The sequence below is a fragment of the Lithobates pipiens genome, unplaced genomic scaffold (assembly GCF_037356315.1).
Source record: "Lithobates pipiens isolate NorthernLeopardFrog02 unplaced genomic scaffold, aLitPip1_a1.2 Scaffold_8, whole genome shotgun sequence".
Taxonomy (NCBI): domain Eukaryota; kingdom Metazoa; phylum Chordata; class Amphibia; order Anura; family Ranidae; genus Lithobates; species Lithobates pipiens.
The window spans coordinates 16,296,528-16,318,805 of record NW_027507903.1 but is presented as its reverse complement, the minus strand read 5'-3'; the positions used below and the strand labels follow the sequence as shown (position 1 = coordinate 16,318,805).

At 42.1% G+C, this 22,278-nt stretch overlaps 1 protein-coding gene across 3 annotated transcripts in view; it reads right to left on the bottom strand.

The window, feature by feature from the left end:
- Window positions 1-22,278, bottom strand: part of LOC143963824 (protein Lines homolog 1-like) — a 53,461-nt gene that overhangs the window by 13,038 nt on the left and 18,145 nt on the right. For all 3 annotated transcript variants that reach the window (XM_077473556.1, XM_077473557.1, XM_077473555.1), the window contains exons 2-6: window positions 18,627-18,826; window positions 16,698-16,888; window positions 13,769-13,858; window positions 11,482-11,623; window positions 7,693-8,271 (exon numbers count right to left, since the gene is read on the bottom strand). In XM_077473556.1, the coding sequence (XP_077329682.1) occupies window positions 7,693-8,271; window positions 11,482-11,623; window positions 13,769-13,858; window positions 16,698-16,888; window positions 18,627-18,759 (1,135 nt within the window). In that variant the 5' untranslated portion in view covers window positions 18,760-18,826. The remainder of the gene's footprint in view (window positions 1-7,692; window positions 8,272-11,481; window positions 11,624-13,768; window positions 13,859-16,697; window positions 16,889-18,626; window positions 18,827-22,278) is intronic.

The following is a 22,278-nucleotide window of genomic DNA, read 5'->3' as shown; positions in this document are numbered from 1 at the left end:
AACAACCCCCCCCCCCCCCCCACACTATTTGAATGACAATTGCGCAGTCATGCAACACTGTACCCAAACTAAATTTTTATAATCCCCACCCCACAAAATAATGCTCTCTTTTGGTGGCATTTGATGACCTCTGGGGTTTGGTTTTTGCGCTATAAAAAAATAAAAAATACAAAAAGTTTGTTTCCGTTACAAAACTTTGTAAAAGGCAAAAGTTTTCTCCTTCACTGATGGGCATTAATAGGGGGCATTGATATTCACTATTGGGGGCAGATAGATGGTACTGATCAGGAGGGACTGGTAGGCATCACTGATGGGCACAGAGTGCCATCCCTGGTGGTCTCAAGTGGGCATCCTTGATGGTTCTGCATGGATAATCAATGCGCCGATTATAAGCACAGAATCCCCCCACCCCCTGGCAGGAGAACCGCTGATCAGCTCTCCTCTACTCGTGACCAACGGGCACAGGTAGAAGAAAAGCCAATAAAATGGCACTTCTGGTTACCATGTGATGAGCTGTGATTGGGCACAGCTGATCACATGGTAAAGAGCCTACGTCATAGGCCCTTTACCTAGATTGGAGATGCGGTGTGTCAGACTGACACCGCAGATCACCACGCTATGCGCCCCATGGGCACTGGCTAGTGGCTCACCCTGCTGAACGTCATACGATGCTCAGTCAGGGTAACAACCACTTTGAGCACATCATTTTGCTATATGGCGGGCAGTGGTTAATTTAAACATTTACAAATCACTTTAACCACTTACTGACCGCACCATAGCAGATTTACTGCTACAGGGCAGTATCGGTCCGTTGCCAGCTGAGACCATCTCCAGTGTGTTCGGGCAGCGCTGGCAGGGGAGCGGGTCTGGTGGAGGCGGTGCCCGAGCGCGTGTTGTGTGAGGTCATGATGCAAGGGAGCCTAGCAGAGTGGCTGAAGCCTCGTTTGCAGGTCCGTGGGATGGGAGCAAGGAAGCCGGGAGCGGGAATGTCAGTGCTGTTTGGACTGAAGGGACCACCTGACGTGGACAGAGACCGTCACTGTGACTCAGGAGGGGGCATGTCGTGATCTTTGTTGCTGCACACTGCTGTCAGTGTCACTGTGAGAAAGTCAGTCAATTTCATGTTTGTGTGTGCGCCCACCATTTCGAAAGTCCTGTCCCTGAGCTACTTACCATTTATTCAAAATCAAAAAATAGTTTTTTGCCTTAATATATCTGTACTCGTTTGTAGCCTAGGTACTGAAATTTGCACTTTTGGAAATGCCAGTAAAAACTTAGCTGTGCCAATAAATTGTGGGTGTCGGGTCAGTAGATGTCAATATGGTAGGTTGGAAACAATGCCAATGTCTCACTCACCCACATGCATAGCTAGCCCATAATTGTAGCCCAAAACAAGAAAAATGGTACCGCTCGAATGCCCACCAAACCTGTCGGATCAACAGGTGAAAAAGACTGGTGCAAGACAGCCGTAAAGAGCAAAACGCATCTGAGGACTTCTCTACAGGTGGAGAACAGGATTTCAAGCCATTACCCATCTCATTCACATTTATCCAACAAGGAGTTGGTGTCTGTGTGCAGGCGGCCACCATTTTGTTGTAGCCCATAATTGTAACAACTTACGAACCTTGAATAATATTGGTGAAATTGTGGTCAAAATTTCCAATCTGACAGATAGTTGTTTTTCTGTCTGCTGGTGTCCTGGTATTACAATTGCACATTGTTCAGTATTCCTTTACTGACCTAATTATTTTCTAAGCATTTACGGTCTTTAATTTGCATTATTTCAAAGCCAATTCCAGTATAACAGAGGAATTTTGAGCTTGGAAACAGCAATACAAACAAATGACAAGAACTGAGGATAAGATTTCACTTATGTTTACTTTTATTGATAACGTTCATATCAACACTTGGGTTGCTTTTAAGCTCCCATCATCCAACGAACCTCTTCATACCTGATGTTCATCCAGATTACTGCACCATCCAAGTGTGCAAAGGTTCATCTAAGAACCAGCGGAATAAAAATTATACCGAAAACATGTTTATCTTGGCGCTTAATCATTTCAGCTCCAGAACGTTTACCGCCCCCCCCGCCCCTTCATGACCAGGCCATTTTTTGGCGATACTTCCACTGAAAATTGCACGGTCGTGCAATGATGAAATAAAATTGATGTCCTTTTTTCCCCCCACAAATAGAGATTTTTGGTGGCATTTGATCACCTCTGCAATTTTTATTTATTTTTTTGTAGCAAAAAAAAAAAAAAAAAGAAAAAAATTATATCCACACATACATCTGATTTATTAAAAAACTAAATAAAAAAAAATGTAGATAGATAGAGATATATATATATATATATAAAATTTCATGAATTTAGGGACTGAGGCGTATAAATATACAATATAGAGTGATCGGTGCAAAAAAAAAAAAAAAAAAAGTCACTGTGTAAATGACACTGGCAGGGAAGGGGGTTAACATCAGGGGCGATCAAAGGGTTAAGCGTATTCCTAGGGAGTGCTTACTACCTGCGGGGGGGGGGGGGGGGGGGGGGGGGGGAGAATTCCATGACTGGGGAAAAACAGATCTGTGTTATTGCTCAGCAGAAGCAAAAAAATCTTAATTCCATCACAGAACTAGAGGCCTAGAGGCGATTCAGTTCGCATTGTGCGCTATATAAGTATTTCATTCATTCAGAACGGCAGGCTGCCTCGTTTACATAGGCAGACTGCTGTTTTGCCCCTCCTGTGAACTACCGCGGCCACCAGACCTGCTGATTGGCTCTCGCTGTGTCTAATCACAGCGGGAGCGGCTCTCCGGTAGTGGTGCATAAAAATCAAGAACAGGTACGCGATTTCACGCAGTCGGGCCACAGTATACATTTGGTAGGTGGTCCGGAAGTGGTTAAAGCCCAACTACTTACTGTACATGTAAATAGTGTCTGTTTGGGCCATGTTGGCTCAAACTATTTTCCTGAGCCAACAGGTGAACATGGTGGACACACGCTGTATGTAGCCAAGGCTACATCGAGTGTACAGGGCTGTGTTCCTGGAAGTGGGATGAGAACTTCCCCTCCAGTTTCCGGAACAAAATAGAGTTGGCCTGAGTGCTGCTCAGCCTTTCACAGGAAGCTTTGTATTCCATCAAAGAATGCAAATCTCCCTCCGATTGCCTGAGGTGGAGATAGTGACGTCCATCCACCCACCTCTCCACCTCAGCCAGCCAGAGGGAGATTTCCATTAATTTACAGAATACAAAGCTTCCAGTGAATGGTTGAGCAGTGCTCAGTCTGACTATTTTGTTCCGGAAACGGGACGGGAAGTTCTCACCCCCCTGCCATGAAGCTGAGGCTACATACATTACTGTGCGCCAGACAAGCGCACCTGTTCATGCAGTAAGCAATTTGTTTGGGCCAGCTTGGCAGAAACTACCAACAAAAAAAAAAAAGGGAAATAAATGTGGGGTTACTCTTTAACGAGGACAATAGCTTACACAATTACTTTTTATAATGACTAGGCATATAACAAACCTACCAAAAGAAAGAAATAAAAAAAATAAAAATCTAAAAAGCCACACACCGCATTCAGGATAATACAGCTGTGACCAAAAATCTTGGCACCCCTGCATTTCTGTCAGATAATGCACCACTTCACCCAGAAAACTGTTGCAGTTACAAATGCCTAGGCATTCTCATGTTTATTTCTTTTGTTTGTACTGGTAGGACACAAAAAAGTGGAGACACAAAGCCAAAACTAGCACATTCCACACAAAATTATTGGCATCGTCTCAATTGTAAGAAATAATTTGTAATGAAAACCTCACCTGTATCAATTAACAGGTTCCAACAATATAGAAATCACACCGGCAACCAGTTAAAATGGTACAAAAGTCACGCAACCTGTCTGTTGTGCGTCTGTGCCACACGGAGCATGGAGAAAAGAAAGAGCAGCAACAAATTGTCTGAGGAGTAGAGAACAAAATTGTGGAAAATCACAGACAGACAATCTGAAGGTTAAAAAAGTCCATCTCCAGAGATCTTCATGTTCCTGTGCCCACCATTGCCAAGAAGTTTACAGCCCATGGCACTGTACCTAACCTACCTTGGACGTGGATGAAAGAAAAATTGACCAAAGTTTGCAACAAAGTTGTTTTGAATAATGGATAAAGAACCTCGGTCAACTTCCAGACAAGCTGAAGCTGAAGGTACAACTGTCAGCTCGCAACTATATGTCGCCATCTGAATGAAAAAGGGGACGCTATGGCCCAGGAGGACCCCACTGCTGACAAACATAAAAAGGCCAGATTAGAGTTTGCCAAAATCCTTTTGGAAGAATGTTCTGTGGACAGGCTAACCTAAAAGGACAGATATTTGGTAAAGCCCATCATTCTACGGTTTTCAGAAAAAGAAATGAAGAAAGAATATGGTCCCTACACTCACACATGGTGAAGGTTCACTGATGTTTTGGGGTTGCTTTGCTGCTTCAGACACTGGATGTCTTGACCAAATTCATGCCATTATGAACTCTGAAGACTACCAAAGAATTCTGGGGTACATTGTAGGGCTCAGTGTCAGAAAGTTGGGTCTCCGTCAGAGATCACGGGTCTTACAGCAGGACAATGACCCAAAGAACATGTCAAAAAGCTCTCAGAAATGGTTTAAGACAAAGCGTTGGAGAGTACTAAACTGGCACTACTAAACTGTACTCAAAACCAGCAGTTGGGAAAAAGGAACCCTTTCCAATCTGAGAGGCCTGGAGCAGTTCTGTGCTACCAAAATATTACATTTTGTCCAGTCCATTCTTTGGAGTTTTGCATGGAATATGTCATATTTGGCTTTTTGTGTCATACCAATACAAAACAAAAGAAATAAACATTTGTATTTGCAACAATTTTCTGGGCGAAGTGGTGCAATATCTGACCAAAACACAGGCAGGGGAGCCAAAATTTTTGGCCATGACTGTACCTAAAAGACAAGAAAATCCATTATGAGAAGTGTTATATATGGATAGAATATACATTTTTTTTATCCAGAAAAAGGCCCATGGTACCTTTGCATCAATCTGACTCCTCATTCATTTCTTTTTACCACCAATTAGTATCGCTTGCTATGATAACGCAAGTCTCTTGCAATCCTGAAGAGTCCCCTTTGTCCTGGATAAGCTGCATCTACGCGGTCAAGGTGACCATCCTTCCCAAAGTCCTTTATTATTTTTCCACCCTTTACAGGCAGACTGCGAGGAGGCCTAGGGGTACCCAATTTAGCCAAGCACTGTCAGGCTGCCCAGCTCTCCTGATTAACCCTGCTCCATGCTACCCGATATCCAGTTGCGGGGGCTATTCAAACTCCAACAGCACCCCTATTCCCCTTTCGGCTCTACTGTGGTTACCTCACAAGCTGCAACCCCCCCCCCCCTCAGCCCGCTTATGTGTCATAGCCTTAAACTTTGGGACCCTGTTCGCTACCCGTGTAACCTCATGTCCCCCTTTCTACCACTCCCCCCATTTTTAATAACCTCTTGTTCCTGCCAGGCCTTGATCAACTGAGCTCCTTCTCTTAGTGGTCTAGCCATGGTTTCACAGAGGTCCAACATTTTCTCTCATCCTGCATTCTTCCCTCCTTGTCTTCCTTCCAGGACACCCATGAGGTGCCCTCATTGGAATTCTATCGCTACACTCAACCAAGCCACTGGGTCTCTTCATTGAGATGCAACTGTTTATCCTTTCCAAAAAAAATCTTTTGAACACCTTTGCCTGCATTCCCCTGGTGCCCCAGGAGCAGTCTCGAAAATCTACTCTCCTCTACTGGGTCCCGGCCTGGATAGAGAGCACAAACCCATCCTATAATGACCGGTGCTTTAGAGGCTCTGGCCAATGGGGCAATGTAGCACACATTTGGTGGGCCTGTCCTCTCCTAGGGTTTTAGTCCAGGGTGTTTGGACTCCTACAGTCCTTGTTTCATCTACCCATATGTAGAGATGCTAAATTTTCCTTGTTACACTGCCCGATTCAGGGCATGTTTTCTTACCAACAGAAACTGGCAACTTACTTGTTTATTGCGTGCGGCCAAACAGGTTATAGCCCGAGCTTGGAAGAGGCCGCTGTTCCGTTTGCAATGGTGAAGAGCACTCCAACGGATCTCACGATCAGTGAGAAAAAGTTGGAGTACTTTAAAATGAATCTCACTCTAAATTCCTTAAAGTATGGTCACCTTGGTGGATCTATGCTCTTCCCCACTTTGCACCCGAGCAGCCTGGGCCTCTCCTGAGAACAGTTTTTTTTGTCCCTTTTCCCTCTGGCAGAATCCCCCCCCACCCCCCCCCCCCCTTTTCTGGTCTGTACTTCCTTGTCTCTGCCCTCGCTTCTTATATAATCGAGACCATACCTATGGCCACCCTTGGTCTTTTGTTCTAGGGTGAATTCTCAGATTTGGGCCTCATCTCTTATTGGCTAGCGACCACCGTTGCTATATTTCAAATCCCCTTTTTTCTTAGTACCTCTCTAACGAAAGATCACCCCGACTTGTGACGGGGGTATTCATTGGGACCAGTATAAGCATTTTACTCTGCTGTGACCCACTGTACCTACATCTTGGGGCTCTAGCTAGTTGGCCCTTATGCTCTGGTGCTTTATACAAACCTATGGGGTGCCCCATAAAAGGTTGGCTACTTGATAGCCAATACCTATTAAAGTTATTTAATTGTTATGCTCACTGAACTACGCCCCTGTGTGAGTGAACGTATTTCAAGATATACTTATTTCAATAAAAATTATTATAAAATAAAATGGTCCATGGAGATCACAGCACCATTAAAATTCCCTTTGCTGCACATTAGCTAGTAAATTAGAACCATTGCTCTTAAGGGCAGCTTCACATTTGCACGAAAACTGCAGTTTAGCTGCGCTTTTACATAGACTTCCCAGGAGGTCCTGCGGTTTCAGAAAGTGCCACCAAAACTCCTGCTTTTTGAAACCGCACCAAAGCTGCAGGACCACCTGAAGTGCATGGAAAAGTGCAAGTAATTTGTACAAAAAAAAAAAAAAAACGTAGGTCAGCTGCACCTTGCCCAAACTGCAGGGGGACCAACCCAGGGGCAGTGTGAAGCCAACCTTTAAGCAAGCTCCATGTATGACTTGTATTGCATAGTTACATTGGATCAGCTTGAGACAACTTAAAAATGTATATCTCGTACCTGATGACAATTGGGGAAACTGACAATCTCTGTAGTAGTGGGCAATACTACAGTGATCGCTGCAGTCTTTTGGGTCCTGTGCCGAGAGGCTGCCCCATTCATAGAACACCTTGTAGTTTTTTGTTTTTTTTGATGAATGCAAGGTGTTCCCTGATTGGATGAAGGGGAGAGGAGGAGCTGTGATGTCACAATCTCCACCTCACCCAGAGTATGCCTTGTATTCACTGAAACAAATAAAAGGCGTTCTGTGAATGGCAGCAGTGGGGCAGCCACTCAGCACAGGATTCAAAAGATTGCAGCAATCACTGTAGTAGCGCCAAATATTACAGCGATTGTCAGCTTCCCCGGCGACCCCTTGGGCATGAGATGTACATACTTACATTGGTCCCACAGAATATGCAATTAAGACCATATCTGCAGTTCAGATTTAACATTACATCAAATCCTATACTAAAATAACTACTATATATGTGGCAGTGCATGGATGATTTTTGTCATTGATTGCGTTACCTGATTCTCCATTGTGGACCTGGATTTCCAGGGCTTTAAGGACAGACAGACAGGTGGCTCCCAGGATGACTAGGTCAGGACCATGCGCTGATCCCTCATTAACACCTCCAAAGCTGCTTGATCTGTCACTAACAGGGACCTGCAGGAGCCAACCCTCCTGCACAGCACCCAGCAGTGTCCCAGCCAGGGCAGCCATGTCCTTGTCCAACATTGCATCTTGCTGGTGTGACAGAATGCGGGTAGAAGGCAGGAAATCCTCCCCAGCTTTACAGAGCAGACATCTTTTTAGCACCAGTATAACCTGTTTCTTCACAAAGTATGGAACAGGAGAGGAGATGATGTTCAAAGTCTGAGGCAGGATGGCCGACACAACTTGTTTGCAAAGGGAGACATTTAATTTCAGTTGTGTTCTTAAGGCAACCAAGGTTTCTATAAAATCCAGCAGACAGGAGAGGTGGCCGCTGGGCTCTCCAACTAGTGCAAGTGGCTGGCACGGAGGGTTTGACAGGAAAGTGATGACGGTAGAAAAGTGTCGTTCAAAGACATTTTCAAGAGGAACCAAGATCATCAGCAGACGGTCTGGAAAACATAAGAGTACATATTACTATTCTGGGGAAATATTATATTACATACATACACACACATTACATATACCAGTGCCCTTTGGGGGCACATCCAGTACATCACAAGACTCTTCATACATACCACAATAACCCTTGGACCTTTAATTTATTTAGGTTTGATGGACATACACTCATGTGATATCGATGTCTATACAGACTTCATCTCTGGGGAATATCAAGTAAATTTTTGACCATTCATAGGATCATTGATTTAGCATCTTATGTACCCTTTATTCATTTATATAGTTCATGTTTAATACATTGTCATGTGGACATACATGTTCAGTATGGGTACATAGTTAGATTTATGTGAGTGAGGTGGATGTAGGTTTTTAGGGGTGGGGGTGGGGTGGTTGGGTGTGCGTTTTATGGTGCAATTTTATATTGGACATACGGTATGCAATAAAGTGTTTATTCTACTTAGCCCAGCGGGAGTTGTTTTTCTCCATATAGCACACCAATGTCATTTTATTTTTTAAAGGAGGTGGTTGAACCAAATCTGGTTTTTAATGAATTCAAGTTTTTCAATATTGCTCTCTCTGGTGACTCCCACCTCTTATATTATTCATTATTTTTAGACGTTGGCTCTTGTTATGTACATACATGGACGTAGCAAATTAGGATGTGGAGAGTCAAAAAAATAAAAATAATAATAATGTGTTTAGGCATCTAGTGGTGCCAATAAATGATAAAGAACAAACAATCAAGAGATAGCCTACTGACTGTCACCTCCGCGCCCTTTTATTGGGCAGAAATGCTACCCAAAATAGCAAGATAGTCTCATTGCAAAAAGAGCCAGCAAGGTGGGCAATTGATAAATGCCAAAAGGTGAGTGGGTCTTATGCCCAAAGCAAAGGCCTCTCTTATAATATTTATTATTAATATCTGACAGAAGGTGCTTTTCCTAGCGAGGTGGTAGGAGATATCTAGTGGTGCTGGGTTCACACTGAAGGCATTCAGCTGAACTCACACGATTACAAACCCGCATTTCAGGCCGACTTCGGGATTGATTTCAGAGACATCTGTGCATGTTCATGCACAGAGGAGTATTGAAATCGGCCCCAAAGTCGCCAAAAGTATTGTAGGAACTACTTTTGGGAATCTACGCAGCGCTGCAAAGTCAGCATTGCACCGATTCGGACAGTGACATTGCCAGAAATGGGCGGTGGTTTGACATGTCAAAACTGCCTGATATGACTGTGGGCTAAAAGGAGAAGGAGTTCATCTTTTAAAAAATAAATAAATAAAGAAATACATCTTTTTGTAGGTAAAAACCAAAACAAATGTGCATTATTATTTTTTTTTATACTTGCAGCCTGGAAAGCATTGCACCTGCAAATATCAGATCGCAGATGCCATGCAGGACTCCTGCAGACTTCTCTGTGTATCTGTCTGCTCCTACCTCGTATGGGCAGACAGATACACTGTCAGGAAGAGAGCATGAACTACCAGAGCCCTCAATAGGCGCCATGATAGTTCATTGAAACTACAAGCAGATAGCTGCAAAGGCTGCTGTTACTTGTAGTTCACCATTCATAGAACTCTGAATGATGTAGTCAGGCAGGCGTGGCCCAACATGGCCATTTCTTTTCTAAAATAGTGACAGCAAGCAGGGGGAGAAGATCCCCCACTTGCTGTGACTACAGGCAGTGGCTGCAGGAGTGCAAACATGTTCCACCTTCAAAAAAACTGATGCAACATGTTCCCAAAAGGTGAAATTATCCTTTAAAAGTAAACAGGTAATACTGCACTGATTGAGGCAAACTACAAAACTCTACTACGATGGTATTTAGTGCCAACCAGGATAGCTAAGATGCACCCATCTGCATCCCCCATGTGCTTTAGACGGTGTGGTCAGATGGGTACAATGTGCCACATTTGGTGGCAGTGCCCGATAATAGTCAGATTTTGGATTCATATATTTAACCTCATATACACGGTTACTGGGGTTAATATTCGTAGAGCCCCGGAGGTAGCGCTTTTTCAAAAGCTCCCTGATGGGGTTCCCAAGAAATCTTTCAAACTGATCACATATATAATTCTAGCTGCTAGGATAACTATAGCTAGATATTGGAAGCAGTCGATGGTTCCTCTTGATTCTGTAAAACTTAAGCTTAACTGGATTATGGTCAATGATAGACTCACCTGGACCCTTCGTAATAATTCCAAGAAATTTAACGTGATTTGGGATCCGTGGATCAAATATGTTTCTCCACTGTGACTTGCCGCTGGTTGACCCTCCCTCTCTCCCTCTTTTTCCTCTTCTTTTCTTCTCTCTTTCTTTCTTCTCTATATTTACTGTCTAACAAGATGTTTTTTATAATTTGAAAAAAGGTCAGGCACAACTCTGTGCGGTCGTTCCTAGTGGAAGGGGGGGTGTAGGGGAGTTCTCCCCCCCTCCTTGTTTTTCTTTTTCTTTTCCCCCCTCTGCTCCGCTCCGTTTTCTGTTTCTGTTATTATTCTTGACAATATGGATATTAAAAGGTTCTCTGGACAAGATCCAAATGGGTCTAACAGAGGGTGGGACATGCTTGTAAATTTGATTGGTGGAGCACCATACTTTTTTGAGCTACTCTGTAATGTGTAGTCTACCATTATACTGATTACGTTTAGCCTATTTGACTTATGGTTTTACACTCTCATGTTTTACTGTTGATTGACTCGGCTGCTGTATGGGGTAAGGGTCATATTTTTCAGATTTTACTTGTTCATTGACCGTATTACTTGTGAAATTTTCTTACTGTCTCACCTTGCATTATAAATAAAAACATATTGAAAGTAAAAGTAAACAGGTAAGGGAGAAATGACCAGACTAGGAAGGTTTTTACACATGCATATAAAAAGTGGACAGAATGCTTCTGATACCAGTAATGGAAAAAAAAAAAAAAAAAAAAAAAACACACCTATAGGTGTATGTAGAGGCACAACTTTTTTGTTCAGTGTTTGATAAGAGTATGATTAGGAAACTCCCATATTAGAGAGACGTCACCAGATTCTACCTCATTGTCTGTCTGTCTAGGTGACAATGGTCAGTGATGTGAATCTCCCCACCAATAACATGGCAGAGGGTGTAACATTCCCCCAATCTACCAAGAAAAAAAAAGGAAGGAGTTGCATTTACATAAATAACTGATATTAGCAAACATCTACATGCATTTCCTCTTACCTGCCTTCTGTAGCTTTTCATCTGTCAGGAATCCTTTACAAACACATACCAGAGATGTCAGGCATGGGATCAATGTCTGTGATCCAGGATCCTGGCAAAGACTATACAGACAGAACTGCAGCCAGTGGGCATTTACCTCATTCTAGAAAGACATGTACACAAACATGTGCTTAACATTTACTATGCTTAAAGTGGTTGTAAAAGGCTAAAAAAAAAAAAAAAAAAAAAAAAAAAAAAAAAAAGTAATTTCACCTTAATGCATTCTCTACAAAGTGAAACATCCAATGGTTTTGCCTGAGCCCGATCTTGATCCGCCGTTGTGCCAGAGAGCAGCGATGATGCTGCTCTCTTCTCACTGGCTCAGAGACAGCAGCAGGAGCCATTGCCTCCCGCTGCCGTCAATCAGAGCCTGTTAGGAGAGCACAAAGGGAGGGTGGCTATAGACACAAGCAGTGCAGCCTGGGGCTTGTGGTAGCACACACAGACTAAGAAGCCAGGAGCACTGATGGGGACCCTAGAAGAGGAGGATTGAGGCTGCTCTATGCAAAACCTTTACACAGCGCAGGCAAGTGTAACATGTTTGTTATGCAACCACATGCAACGATCATGCAACACGTCTATATTTTTTTGGAGACAGCTTTCTTTTGGTGGTATTTAAACCACCACTTTTTTTTATTTAGCAAAAAATACATTTTTTTAAGTTAGTTATAAAATGTTGCAAACAATTTTTCTCCTTCACTGATCAGGTGGCACCAATGATTAGTGCCCTATAAGGATTGCTGGTCATCAGCTCTCCTCACGCTGTGACAGCACCTGGGGAAAGGACTTCCAATAACCAGCAATTCTGTTACATTACATTGTGATCAGCCCTTTACCACCATCTATGATCCTTCCGAAACAGATTACAGAGTGTGCCAGAGGCATGGTACCGGGAGGACAGCCATGGACGCCCCTCTGGAAAGAGAGCCAAGCTATAGTGGTCTTTTGGCTATAGCGTGGTTAACCACTTGCTTACTGGGCACTTAAACCCCCCTCCTGCCCAGACCAATTTTCAGCTTTCAGCGCTGATGCACTTTGAATGACAATTGCGCGGGCATACAACACTGTACCCAAATTAAATTTTTATCATTTTTTTCCCCACAAATAGAGCTTTCTTTTGGTGGTATTTAATTACAGCTCAGAGTTTTATTTTTTGCTAAACAAAAAAAAAAAAAAAAAAAAAATCATGTTTAATAGTTTGTTATAAAATTTTGCAAACAGGTCATTTTTCTCCTTCATTGAAGTGCGCTAATGAGGCGGCACTGATAGGCATAGTTAAGGAGGCACTAATAGGCACAGATAAGGCAGTACTGATGGGCAAAGATAAGGTGGCACGGATGGGTGGCACTAAGGGGCACTGATAGGTACCACTGATAGGTGGCTCTGATGGGCACTGGTAGATGACACTGATGGGCATGGATATGTGACACTGGGGTGCAGCACCGTTGTTGAGGCAGATTGTGGGCACTGCTGGGTGGCACTGACGGGGGGCACTTATTTAATGAGCTGGCACTGGCAGGGGGCAGGTGGGTACTAGCAGGGCTGGCCGTGATCGGGACTGATGTCCCGATCACGGCCGCCGGTGATCGGCTCTTTTATTTCTCTCCTTGCGCGAGGAGGAATAATAGCCGATTACCGGCTCCGTTGTATCACATGATCAGCTGTCATTGGCTGACAGCTGATCACGTGATAAGGGGTCGGGATCGACCCCTTGCTCGGATCAGTGATCAGGCGAGTCTCATTGACTCACCGATCAGAGCGCGCAGGCCGCTCGTGCACGGGACGACATCAATAGACGTAGTCCCGGCAAAAGGAGGTCCGCGCTGTAGCCGTCATTCGGCTATAGCGCGGGTCTCAAGTGGTTAAAAAAAATAAAAAAAATTAGCGTTTGTGATTGCTTTATTTCAGGTACTTCTATAATTGCCGTCAATTTAGACAGGATCCAATTAACCTACCAGCATGTTTTTGAAGTGTGGGAGGAAACCGGAGTGCCCGGAGGAAACCCACGCTGGCACAGAGAGAGCATATAAACTCCAGGCAGGTGGTGTCATGGTTGGGATTCGTAAACAGCGACTTTTTACTGCCAGGTGAAAGTGCTACCCACTACACCATAGTGTTACAACATGGGCATAGTTTTAAACCTTGGATACAAATACAGACAAAAAGGATAAATAAAAAAAAAAAAAAAAAAAAAAAAACAACACCACTGTACAGGTAAAGAGTACATGTCAGAGAGCAGATTAGATACCTGATATTTTAGTTGATATAGCACCAAATAAGAGAGGCACTTGGAGGAGATATGTGACAGCACCTTATCAGAAGTATTTGATAGTCTGATCTGTACAGAAAATTAAGAAATATTAATCAAATACTGTAATATAGTTAACTTATATGTAAAGCAAACAAACAAAAAAAAAAAAAAAAACAAACACAAACACACACTTGATCAGAGGACCACAAAACAATTCATGGATACATCCCCCTTGTAGATGCCAGAACAGAAATCTACTTTTCTATTCAACTTTCACTCTGTCCCTTTGCACAGTGTTATTTTGGACTTCAAATTTCAGTTTTAAAATCATAGCCTTTTGACTAAAGTGCAATTGTAGCCATCGGATTTGTTTTAGTCATATTTTAGTCAAACTAAAATCTAATGGGTTTAGGCAAATGGTAATGGATTATTTAAAAATATTTCTAGAATTTCCAAACTCATTATATACTGCTAGAGCAAAAATCTATTAGTTTTTATTTGTGGTACGAGGGATTGAAAACAAAAAGTTTCATAAACAAAAATAGTGCTTTTTGATAAACAGCAGTGCAACCACTTCTGCACATTTAATGCAGCAAGGCTGCTCGAAACCACGTAGCTGTACGTCACTTCGTGCAGATGCGACTGGACAGAGAGGGGAGCCAATCAGCAGGTCCGTTGGATGCGCTGTTGGCCGGCCACCCACAATTGTTCCCCAGAGAGGCAGAACACAACCTGCCTACGTAAACAGGGCAGCTCGCCGTTCTGACAGGGGAGGACACAAATCTTCTGTTCCTGCCAAGCAGGAACACGGATCTCTGTCTTCACCCAGTCAGACCATCCCCAGCACAGTTAACAAGCACCCCTTAGAGCTGTGATGGTGAACCTTGGCACCCCAGAGGTTTTGGAACTACATTTCCCATGATGCTCAACTACACTGCAGAGTGCCAAAGCATCATGGGAAATGTAGTTTCAAGACATCTGGGGTGCCAAGGTTCTCCATCACTGCCCTAGGGACACAGACCTAACCCTTTGATCACCTCTGGTGTTTACCCCTTACCTGACAGTGTCATTAGTACAGTAAAAGTGCATATTTTTAGCATTGATCACTGTATTAAATGTCACTTGTCCCCGAAAATAAAGTGTCAAAAGCGTCAGTTAGGTGTTCAGTTTGTCCACTGCAATGTCAGTCCCAAAATAAATAAAAAAAATTTCATAAAAATATCCCATAGTTTGTAGACATTAACTTTTGCACAAGCCAATCAATATACACTTATTGTGATTTCTTTTTACCAAAAATATGTAGCAAAATACACATTGGCTTAAAATTGATGGAGATTTGATTTTTTCATATTTTTTTTATTGGGTATGTATTATAAAGTTGTCACCCCCCCCCCCCCCCTCAAAATGTTTGCTTTTTTTGGTTTATAGCGCACAAAAACTAAAAAAATAATACAATATATATATATATAATCGATTTGCGATACGGCACTGTTACTTTAACTGACAATCGTGGGGTTGTACCCAAACAAAATTGATGTACATTTTGTGGGGGGGGGGGGGGCTCTCTTTTGATCACCTCTGCATTTTTTATGCTATAAAACCACACACACACACACACACACACACACACACACACACACCTTTTTTCTTAATTTTTGCCGTTTCAGCAGTTTAGTAACTAAGTTTAAAGCTTTAATGTGCTATCATTATAGGCTCTGGATGGAATTGAGTTGCCGATTTACAAATGACCAGCAAAGTAGTGTTGAATTTAGTTATAGTCTTGACTAAAACGCCATTTTAGTTTTAGTTGCATTTTAGTCATCTGAATTGTTTTAGTTTGCCATATTTTAGCCAACTAAAGTAGTGTTACATTTAGTAGACAAAAATATTTTAGTCAACATAATAACACTGCCTTTGCATTAAGGCTCCTGGGTCTTCATCTGTCAATAAAGCTGTACAACTGGCACCGTGTTCAACAAGAAACCATGTTATTACCCCATGAAGTGTTTGGAAGTTGCTGTCCTGCTAATGTTACCATCTTTAAAGCGGTTCTGCACTGACGACTTTTTTTGCTGAATGTTTAAAATTGATGTGTTTAAAAAACAAATAAGCTTACTTTTCCTGGCTTCTCCTGCTATCCATGTCAGTTTTTCAGTGATGTCATTTTGCTTGTGGGCATTTGAAGCCCACAAGAAATTACTTCCTCCTTTCCTCACTTCTGGAGGAACCAGCATTCCTTGTTGGTTCCCGCGCATGTTCAGTAGCTACAGCTACGAGCTTTGTTATTTTGCAATGTTGCCAGGACAACGGGTGGCGTGATCACGTCACGTCGTCAAAATCTCGCGAGACTTCACTTCGGATAGGCGCAATGACTCCTGGGATTAGTTATACAATATCCCAGGAGACTTGCGGAAATGATGCTGATCCCCGCAGAAACCCCACCCATAGCCGCAGGGAGAGATAAGGGAGGAGGAGAACAGCAGACAGCGCAAGGTAGGAGCCAAAAACAATAAAAAAAAAAAAAAAAAAAAAAAAAAAAAAAAAAAAAAAAAAATGGGGGCACTGGCAACTATTTACAGCTTGGAAAAAAATGTATGTCTAAGAACAAAAATAAAAAAATAAAATAAAAACACACCACACACACACACCACGTGTGCAGAACCGCTTTAACTGCTGACCACCCAACGATAAATGTATGTTATTCATTGGACGTTAAATACCAGGGTTATGGCTGCAGCTAGATGCTATAGCCCAAGTATCTCCCCCCACCCCCCCCTTAGGTGTCTGGCTTTCCAACAAAAGTGATCTCCAGTTTTAGTAAATCATCCCAATGGTGTGGAAGATGAGATCTCCAGTGCTGTAAAAAGGTAGAAAACGCTTTAATATCACTATACTGTAATAAAGCGAGGTTATGATCATTTCTTACTATTGTTGCCTCTATTCCAGCTTGTTGCAGCAGATCCAGTAAATGGGAATACTGACATCTGATGTGACGTTTAGTGCACAGATTGTCTGTCTTGAGGATTAAAATCTGAATAAGCGAAAGCTTCAGCAAGGTCACATCCCGGGGAGCCCAAGGGGCGGGTACATTTTCCCCACACACAGCAAGTTCAGACCCTGGAAAAAAAAAAAAAAAAAAAAAAAAAAGTTTATAATGTATGTACACACACACACACACACACACACACACAGTATCTCACAAAAGTGAGTACGCCCCTCACATTTTTGTAATTATTTTCTTCTATCTTTTCATGTGACAACACTGAAGAAATGACAATGTAAAGTAGTGAGTGTACAGCTTGTATAACAGTGTAAATTTTCTGTCCCCTCAAAATAACTCAACACACAGCCATTAATGTCTAAACCACTGGCAACAAAAGTGAGTACACCCCTAAGTGAAAATGTCCAAATTGGGCCCAATTAGCCATTTTCCCTCCCCGGTGTCATGTGACACGTTAGTGTCACAAGGTCTCAGGTGTGTTAAATTTGGTGTCATCACTTACTCTCTCATACTGGTCACTGGAAGTTCAACATGGCACCTCATGGCAAAAAAAAAAAAAAAAAACAAAAAAAAAAAAATATATATATATACACTGAGGATCTGAAAAAAACTGTTGCTCTACATAAAGATGGCCTAGGCTATAAGAAGATTGCCAAGACCCTGAAACTGAGCTGCAGCACGGTGGCCAAGGCCATACAGCGGTTTAACAGGACAAGTTCCACTCAGAACAGGCCTCGCCATGGTCCACCAAAGAAGTTGAGTGCACGTGCTCAGAGTCATATCCAGGGGTTGTCTTTGGGAAATCGATGTATGAGTGCTGCCAGCATTGCTGCAGAGGTTGAAGGGGTGGGTCAGCGCTTAGACCATATGCTGCACACTGCATCAAATTAGTCTGCATGGCTGTCATCCCAGAAGGAAGTCTCTTCTAAAGATGATGCACATAAAAGCCCGCATACAGTTTGCTGAAGACAAGCAGACTAAGGACATGGATTAGGGGAACCATGTCCTGTGGTCTGATGAGACCAAGATAAACTTATTTGGTTCAGATTGTGTCAAGCGCAGTGGTGGAATTATAGGGGTCGCCGAGATCGCCAAGGCAACCGGGCCCCATATATCTCAAGGAGCGGGCACCTGAGACTGAGCTCCCCAATCTTCAGCCGAACTGTAATCGGCACTGTCGGAGTCATCACACTGATTACAACTAAAGTGAAAGCTCTTTGCTCTTTGTCTCCCCCTACAGTGCAGTACCGGCAGGAAGAGGCAAGCCAAAGAAAGCACTGCCATTTTTGAAAAAAAAAAAATAAATAAAAAAAACTTTCTGTATGTATGCGTGGAGACCACGCCACACTAGGGGCATTCAAGGGCACAGTGGCAGCATTTGATGATTTCTCCCACCCCCCCCCCCCTCAAAAATTTTGAGCATCAGCCGCCAGTGTTTAGATTTATGTATTAACGTTTAATCCTGCCACTCCTCCCCATATTAGAGCAGGGCGATCTTTCAAAAAAAAAAAAAAAAAAAATTATAATTTATATATATATATATATATATATATATATATATATATATATATATATATATATATATATATATATAACCCCCCCTCGATTCACAATTCAAATCAAGTTTTTGTTTTGATGGACACCGCGCCAGCCTTGGTGAAAAAAAATAAAATAAATCGAATTTGCTGAAAATTTGAATCTTTGACCTCAACTCAAGATTCAAATAGATTGTTTCCCCAGCCCTACCCCATGTGTGTACAATCAAAAATGATTTTTTTCTTGCTTGTTCAAAGTACCAGCAAAAAAAATGCTGGTATAAAGTATTACACACTATACCATTTAACCTAGAATTACCTGAGCCTTTGGCTGGTTCACCCGGGAGGCATGGCGCCAACAGTGCTGCACAAGTACGTAGATCTTCATGTAGGGGGGCAGCTTGCAGCAGCTTCTCGTGCAGCTCTCTCAGGTTTGGGATCATACCCTCCATCTCCAACAAACTCTTCACCCACAGAACGTGATCTGAAAATCATCCTTGGATTCAATACTTGGGGCTTCTAAAAGAAGAATAAAACAAATATTTTTCAAACTCAAAAGAAAGTTACACTTTAAAAGGCTCTATGTTTGTTTTGTGGCCGTTTAAAATTCCAACCCTGGCCATTTTTTAAAAAAAATTTTTTTTTAATAAGTTTCTTTCCCAATGTTCCGAGCACTGCAGGTTAGTAGAATTCTGATACTTCCGGGAGTGTCAGATCGCTGTCTAATGCTGCTGGCTCTGCTTGAAGCAGGGAAAATATTTATTGGGCTCTACTGTTAAAAAGGCTTTTCATTAAAAAAGTAAGGTTCAGTGACAGGCTCTTTAACCACCTGCTGACTTCCGCACTTCTGAAAAAAAAAAAAAAAAAAGAAGAAAGAAAGAAGAAAAATCCCGTCAGCAAGTGCCCGTTACAACATAATGGCTGCAGCCATGATCTTGGAACCGTTGTTTACATCAAGCAATCGGTTGTCTTGTATAAGTGATCCGTGAGGTTCTATAGCCACCCAATCACTTTTACGGTACAGAGAAGCCGCCCCCCCCCCCCCCCAGGTAAACAGCCAGGATTCCTTTAAACAGGGGGGGATGGAGTAACATCTATTCCCAGATCTCTCAATCTCTGATGAATAAAGCAGAGAGTGATGTTGATTTTGTCACTTCCATTTTCAGAGCGGTCATCCCCTGGCTGATGAAGCAAGGGAAGAAGCTGGCCAAGCGCGATCTGTGCTCAATCAGCTGCTTTAGGGGGACAGGGGAGACATTGGACCCCTAATGTTTACGTCGACCGTTCCCGTCACTGGCCAAAGCTATTGCAAAAGGGGCTCATTAGCAAAATGTGTGATAGCAATAAAATGTAAAAAAAAAAAAAAAGTAAATTTGAGGCACGGAAGATGTCACCTATGACAAAACACGTAGGGTGGAGCCAAGTGCTGGAAAAACAAACACACACACACACACACACACACACTTGTTTATGCTATGAGGAGTGTTTGCTTTCATGCTCCCATATGAATGCTGCTGGAATGGTGATGTGCGGACCATCTCTGTAAGGATCCAAGCCATCTTGGGATTGTGCCAAGGGAAGTGTGGTGACCCCAACAGTTTGAATAGGCCCTTTGTGACCTTCTCGTCATGACCAGCTGGTAAGCTTGTATTTTTTTTTACCATTGTGGTGGTGGAGGTTTCTTATGCACGGATTGCTGAACATTTTCATGGCATAGAACCAGCTTTGACGCTGAGACTTTGATATGAACTTCAAACAAGAGGACTTTTTGACACATGGTTTTTTTTGGTTAAGTTTTATATGCAATTTACATGACATATATGTGCATAACCACATGTGGGTAAGTATAAAGTATTTTAGTGCAGCTCAGAGTATTGAATATTTACTGAACGTCTGAATTATTAGGAGGTGAAAGTTTTGTGATGAGACCACAATCAAGCTCATTGGCATCAACGCAACTTGCTGTGTTTGGAGGAGGAGAAATGCTGCCTATGACCCCCAAGAACACCATTCCCACCGTCTAACATGGAAACATTATGCTTTGGGGGTGTTTTTCTGCTAAGTGGAAAGGACAACTTATGGACGGGGCCCATGTACCATCAAATCTGGGGTGAGACCCTCCTTCCCTCAGCCAAGGCATTGAAAATGGGCCATGGATGGGTATTCCAGCATGAAAATGACCCAAAACACACAGCCAAGGCAACAAAAGGAGTGGCTCAAGAAGAAGCCCATTAAAAAAAGGTCCTGGAGTGGCCTAGCCAGTCTCCAGACCTTAATCCCATAGAAAATGTGGAGGGAACTGAAGGTTCGAGTTACCAAACGTCAGTCTGGAAACCTTAATGACTTGGAGAGAATCTGCAAAGGAGGAGTGGAACAAAATTCCTCCCGAGATGTGTTCAAACCTGGCGGCCAACTACAAGAAACCTCCGATTGCCAACAAGGGTCTCTCCACCAAGTACTAAGTCATGTTTTGCAAAGGGGTCAAATACTTACTTCACTCATTAAATGAAAACCAAAATGATAAAATTATCTAGAAAAACGCATTTCAAAAGTTGTTATTCCGTCTCCAAAATAAACCTACAAATTAAAGTGATATAGACTGATCATTTCTTTGTCAGGGGATCAAATGCTTCCCCCCCCCCCCACTGGAAGTTTTGATTTTGGACATGAACTTATTTTTTTCGTCCTTGAATTTTTAAATAATAAATATAATCACACACGGCATCACCAGAAACATCCAAGTGAAAGCAATAATTCACTATTAACCCTACACTGATGACCTGTAAAAGGCATTTACAAAATATAATAATTTTTTAATATATAAATAACAACAACAATAAAAACATTAATATATAAATAACAACAACAACATATACACACACATTATTAATATTATATATATATATATATATATATATATATATATATATATATATATATATATATATATATACACACACATACACACACACACACAATATCAGGTGAGCAAAATTGAGTTTTGCCATGTTTGGTATCCATTTACTCCACACAACCTGCTTTATAAGTTAAGTATTATATTGTGTCTTTATGCACCAAAATTCTTTAGTGCATTCCCCCGCCCCCCCCCAGAATTTGCATTTGATAAATGGCTGTGCGATGTGTTGGGGGTTGTTAGTATTTTCCTAGCAAAAAGGAATTTTAAAATGTTTGTGTTAGGAACTTCCCTTGTGATCAGTAAAAACTTCAGGTGTTCTTGAGAAGCAGGAAAATTTATTTCTGATGTGGCCCACAACAGAGAGACATGCTTACAACACGAAAGCTGAAGAAAAATGTCTGCCAAAAGACTGTGTCCCGCCTTCACATAACCCATAAGAATAACATCTCTATGCTTCTATTGGCTGAGGAAACATAAATTAAGTTGTCATGGTACGAACTAGTACCTTTATTCTTTTAGCTATGTTTTCCTGTACATTCTTAGGCTATCATATTTAGTTAAATCTAATCATCCTACTTACTATGGAGTTAATTAGGACAAAACAATACAATGAGTTAATACAATAATGTGCTCAGAAGTAAGCTTTTTAACAAATCAGTCTCAGGACTATTGTTTTTCTAATAGTCACACAATAAACATTTAAAACTTTTCTAACATTCCCTCCTCTTTGTGTGACTATTTTATCTCCACACATTTCGATGAAAGTCCCTGTGTTATACACTTTCGGACTGTATGTCATTAAGTTGAGCTTCAATGTCCACATAGGTCTCCTCAGAGGTAGAGAGGGTTTGATACATTGTTCTTGAGACTGCAATGAGTTTTTGTGAAAGTCCTCGAATACAGGGAATGCAGCAGCATCCGCAAGTGACCAAAACGGCCAAAGCCACAGCGATTGAGATCAAACATGATATGATAAATCCAGTCCATTTACCGAACCATCCTTCAAGCCAAGTTGTGAATGGATCATTAATACCTGAGTTTTCCGCCAATTCAT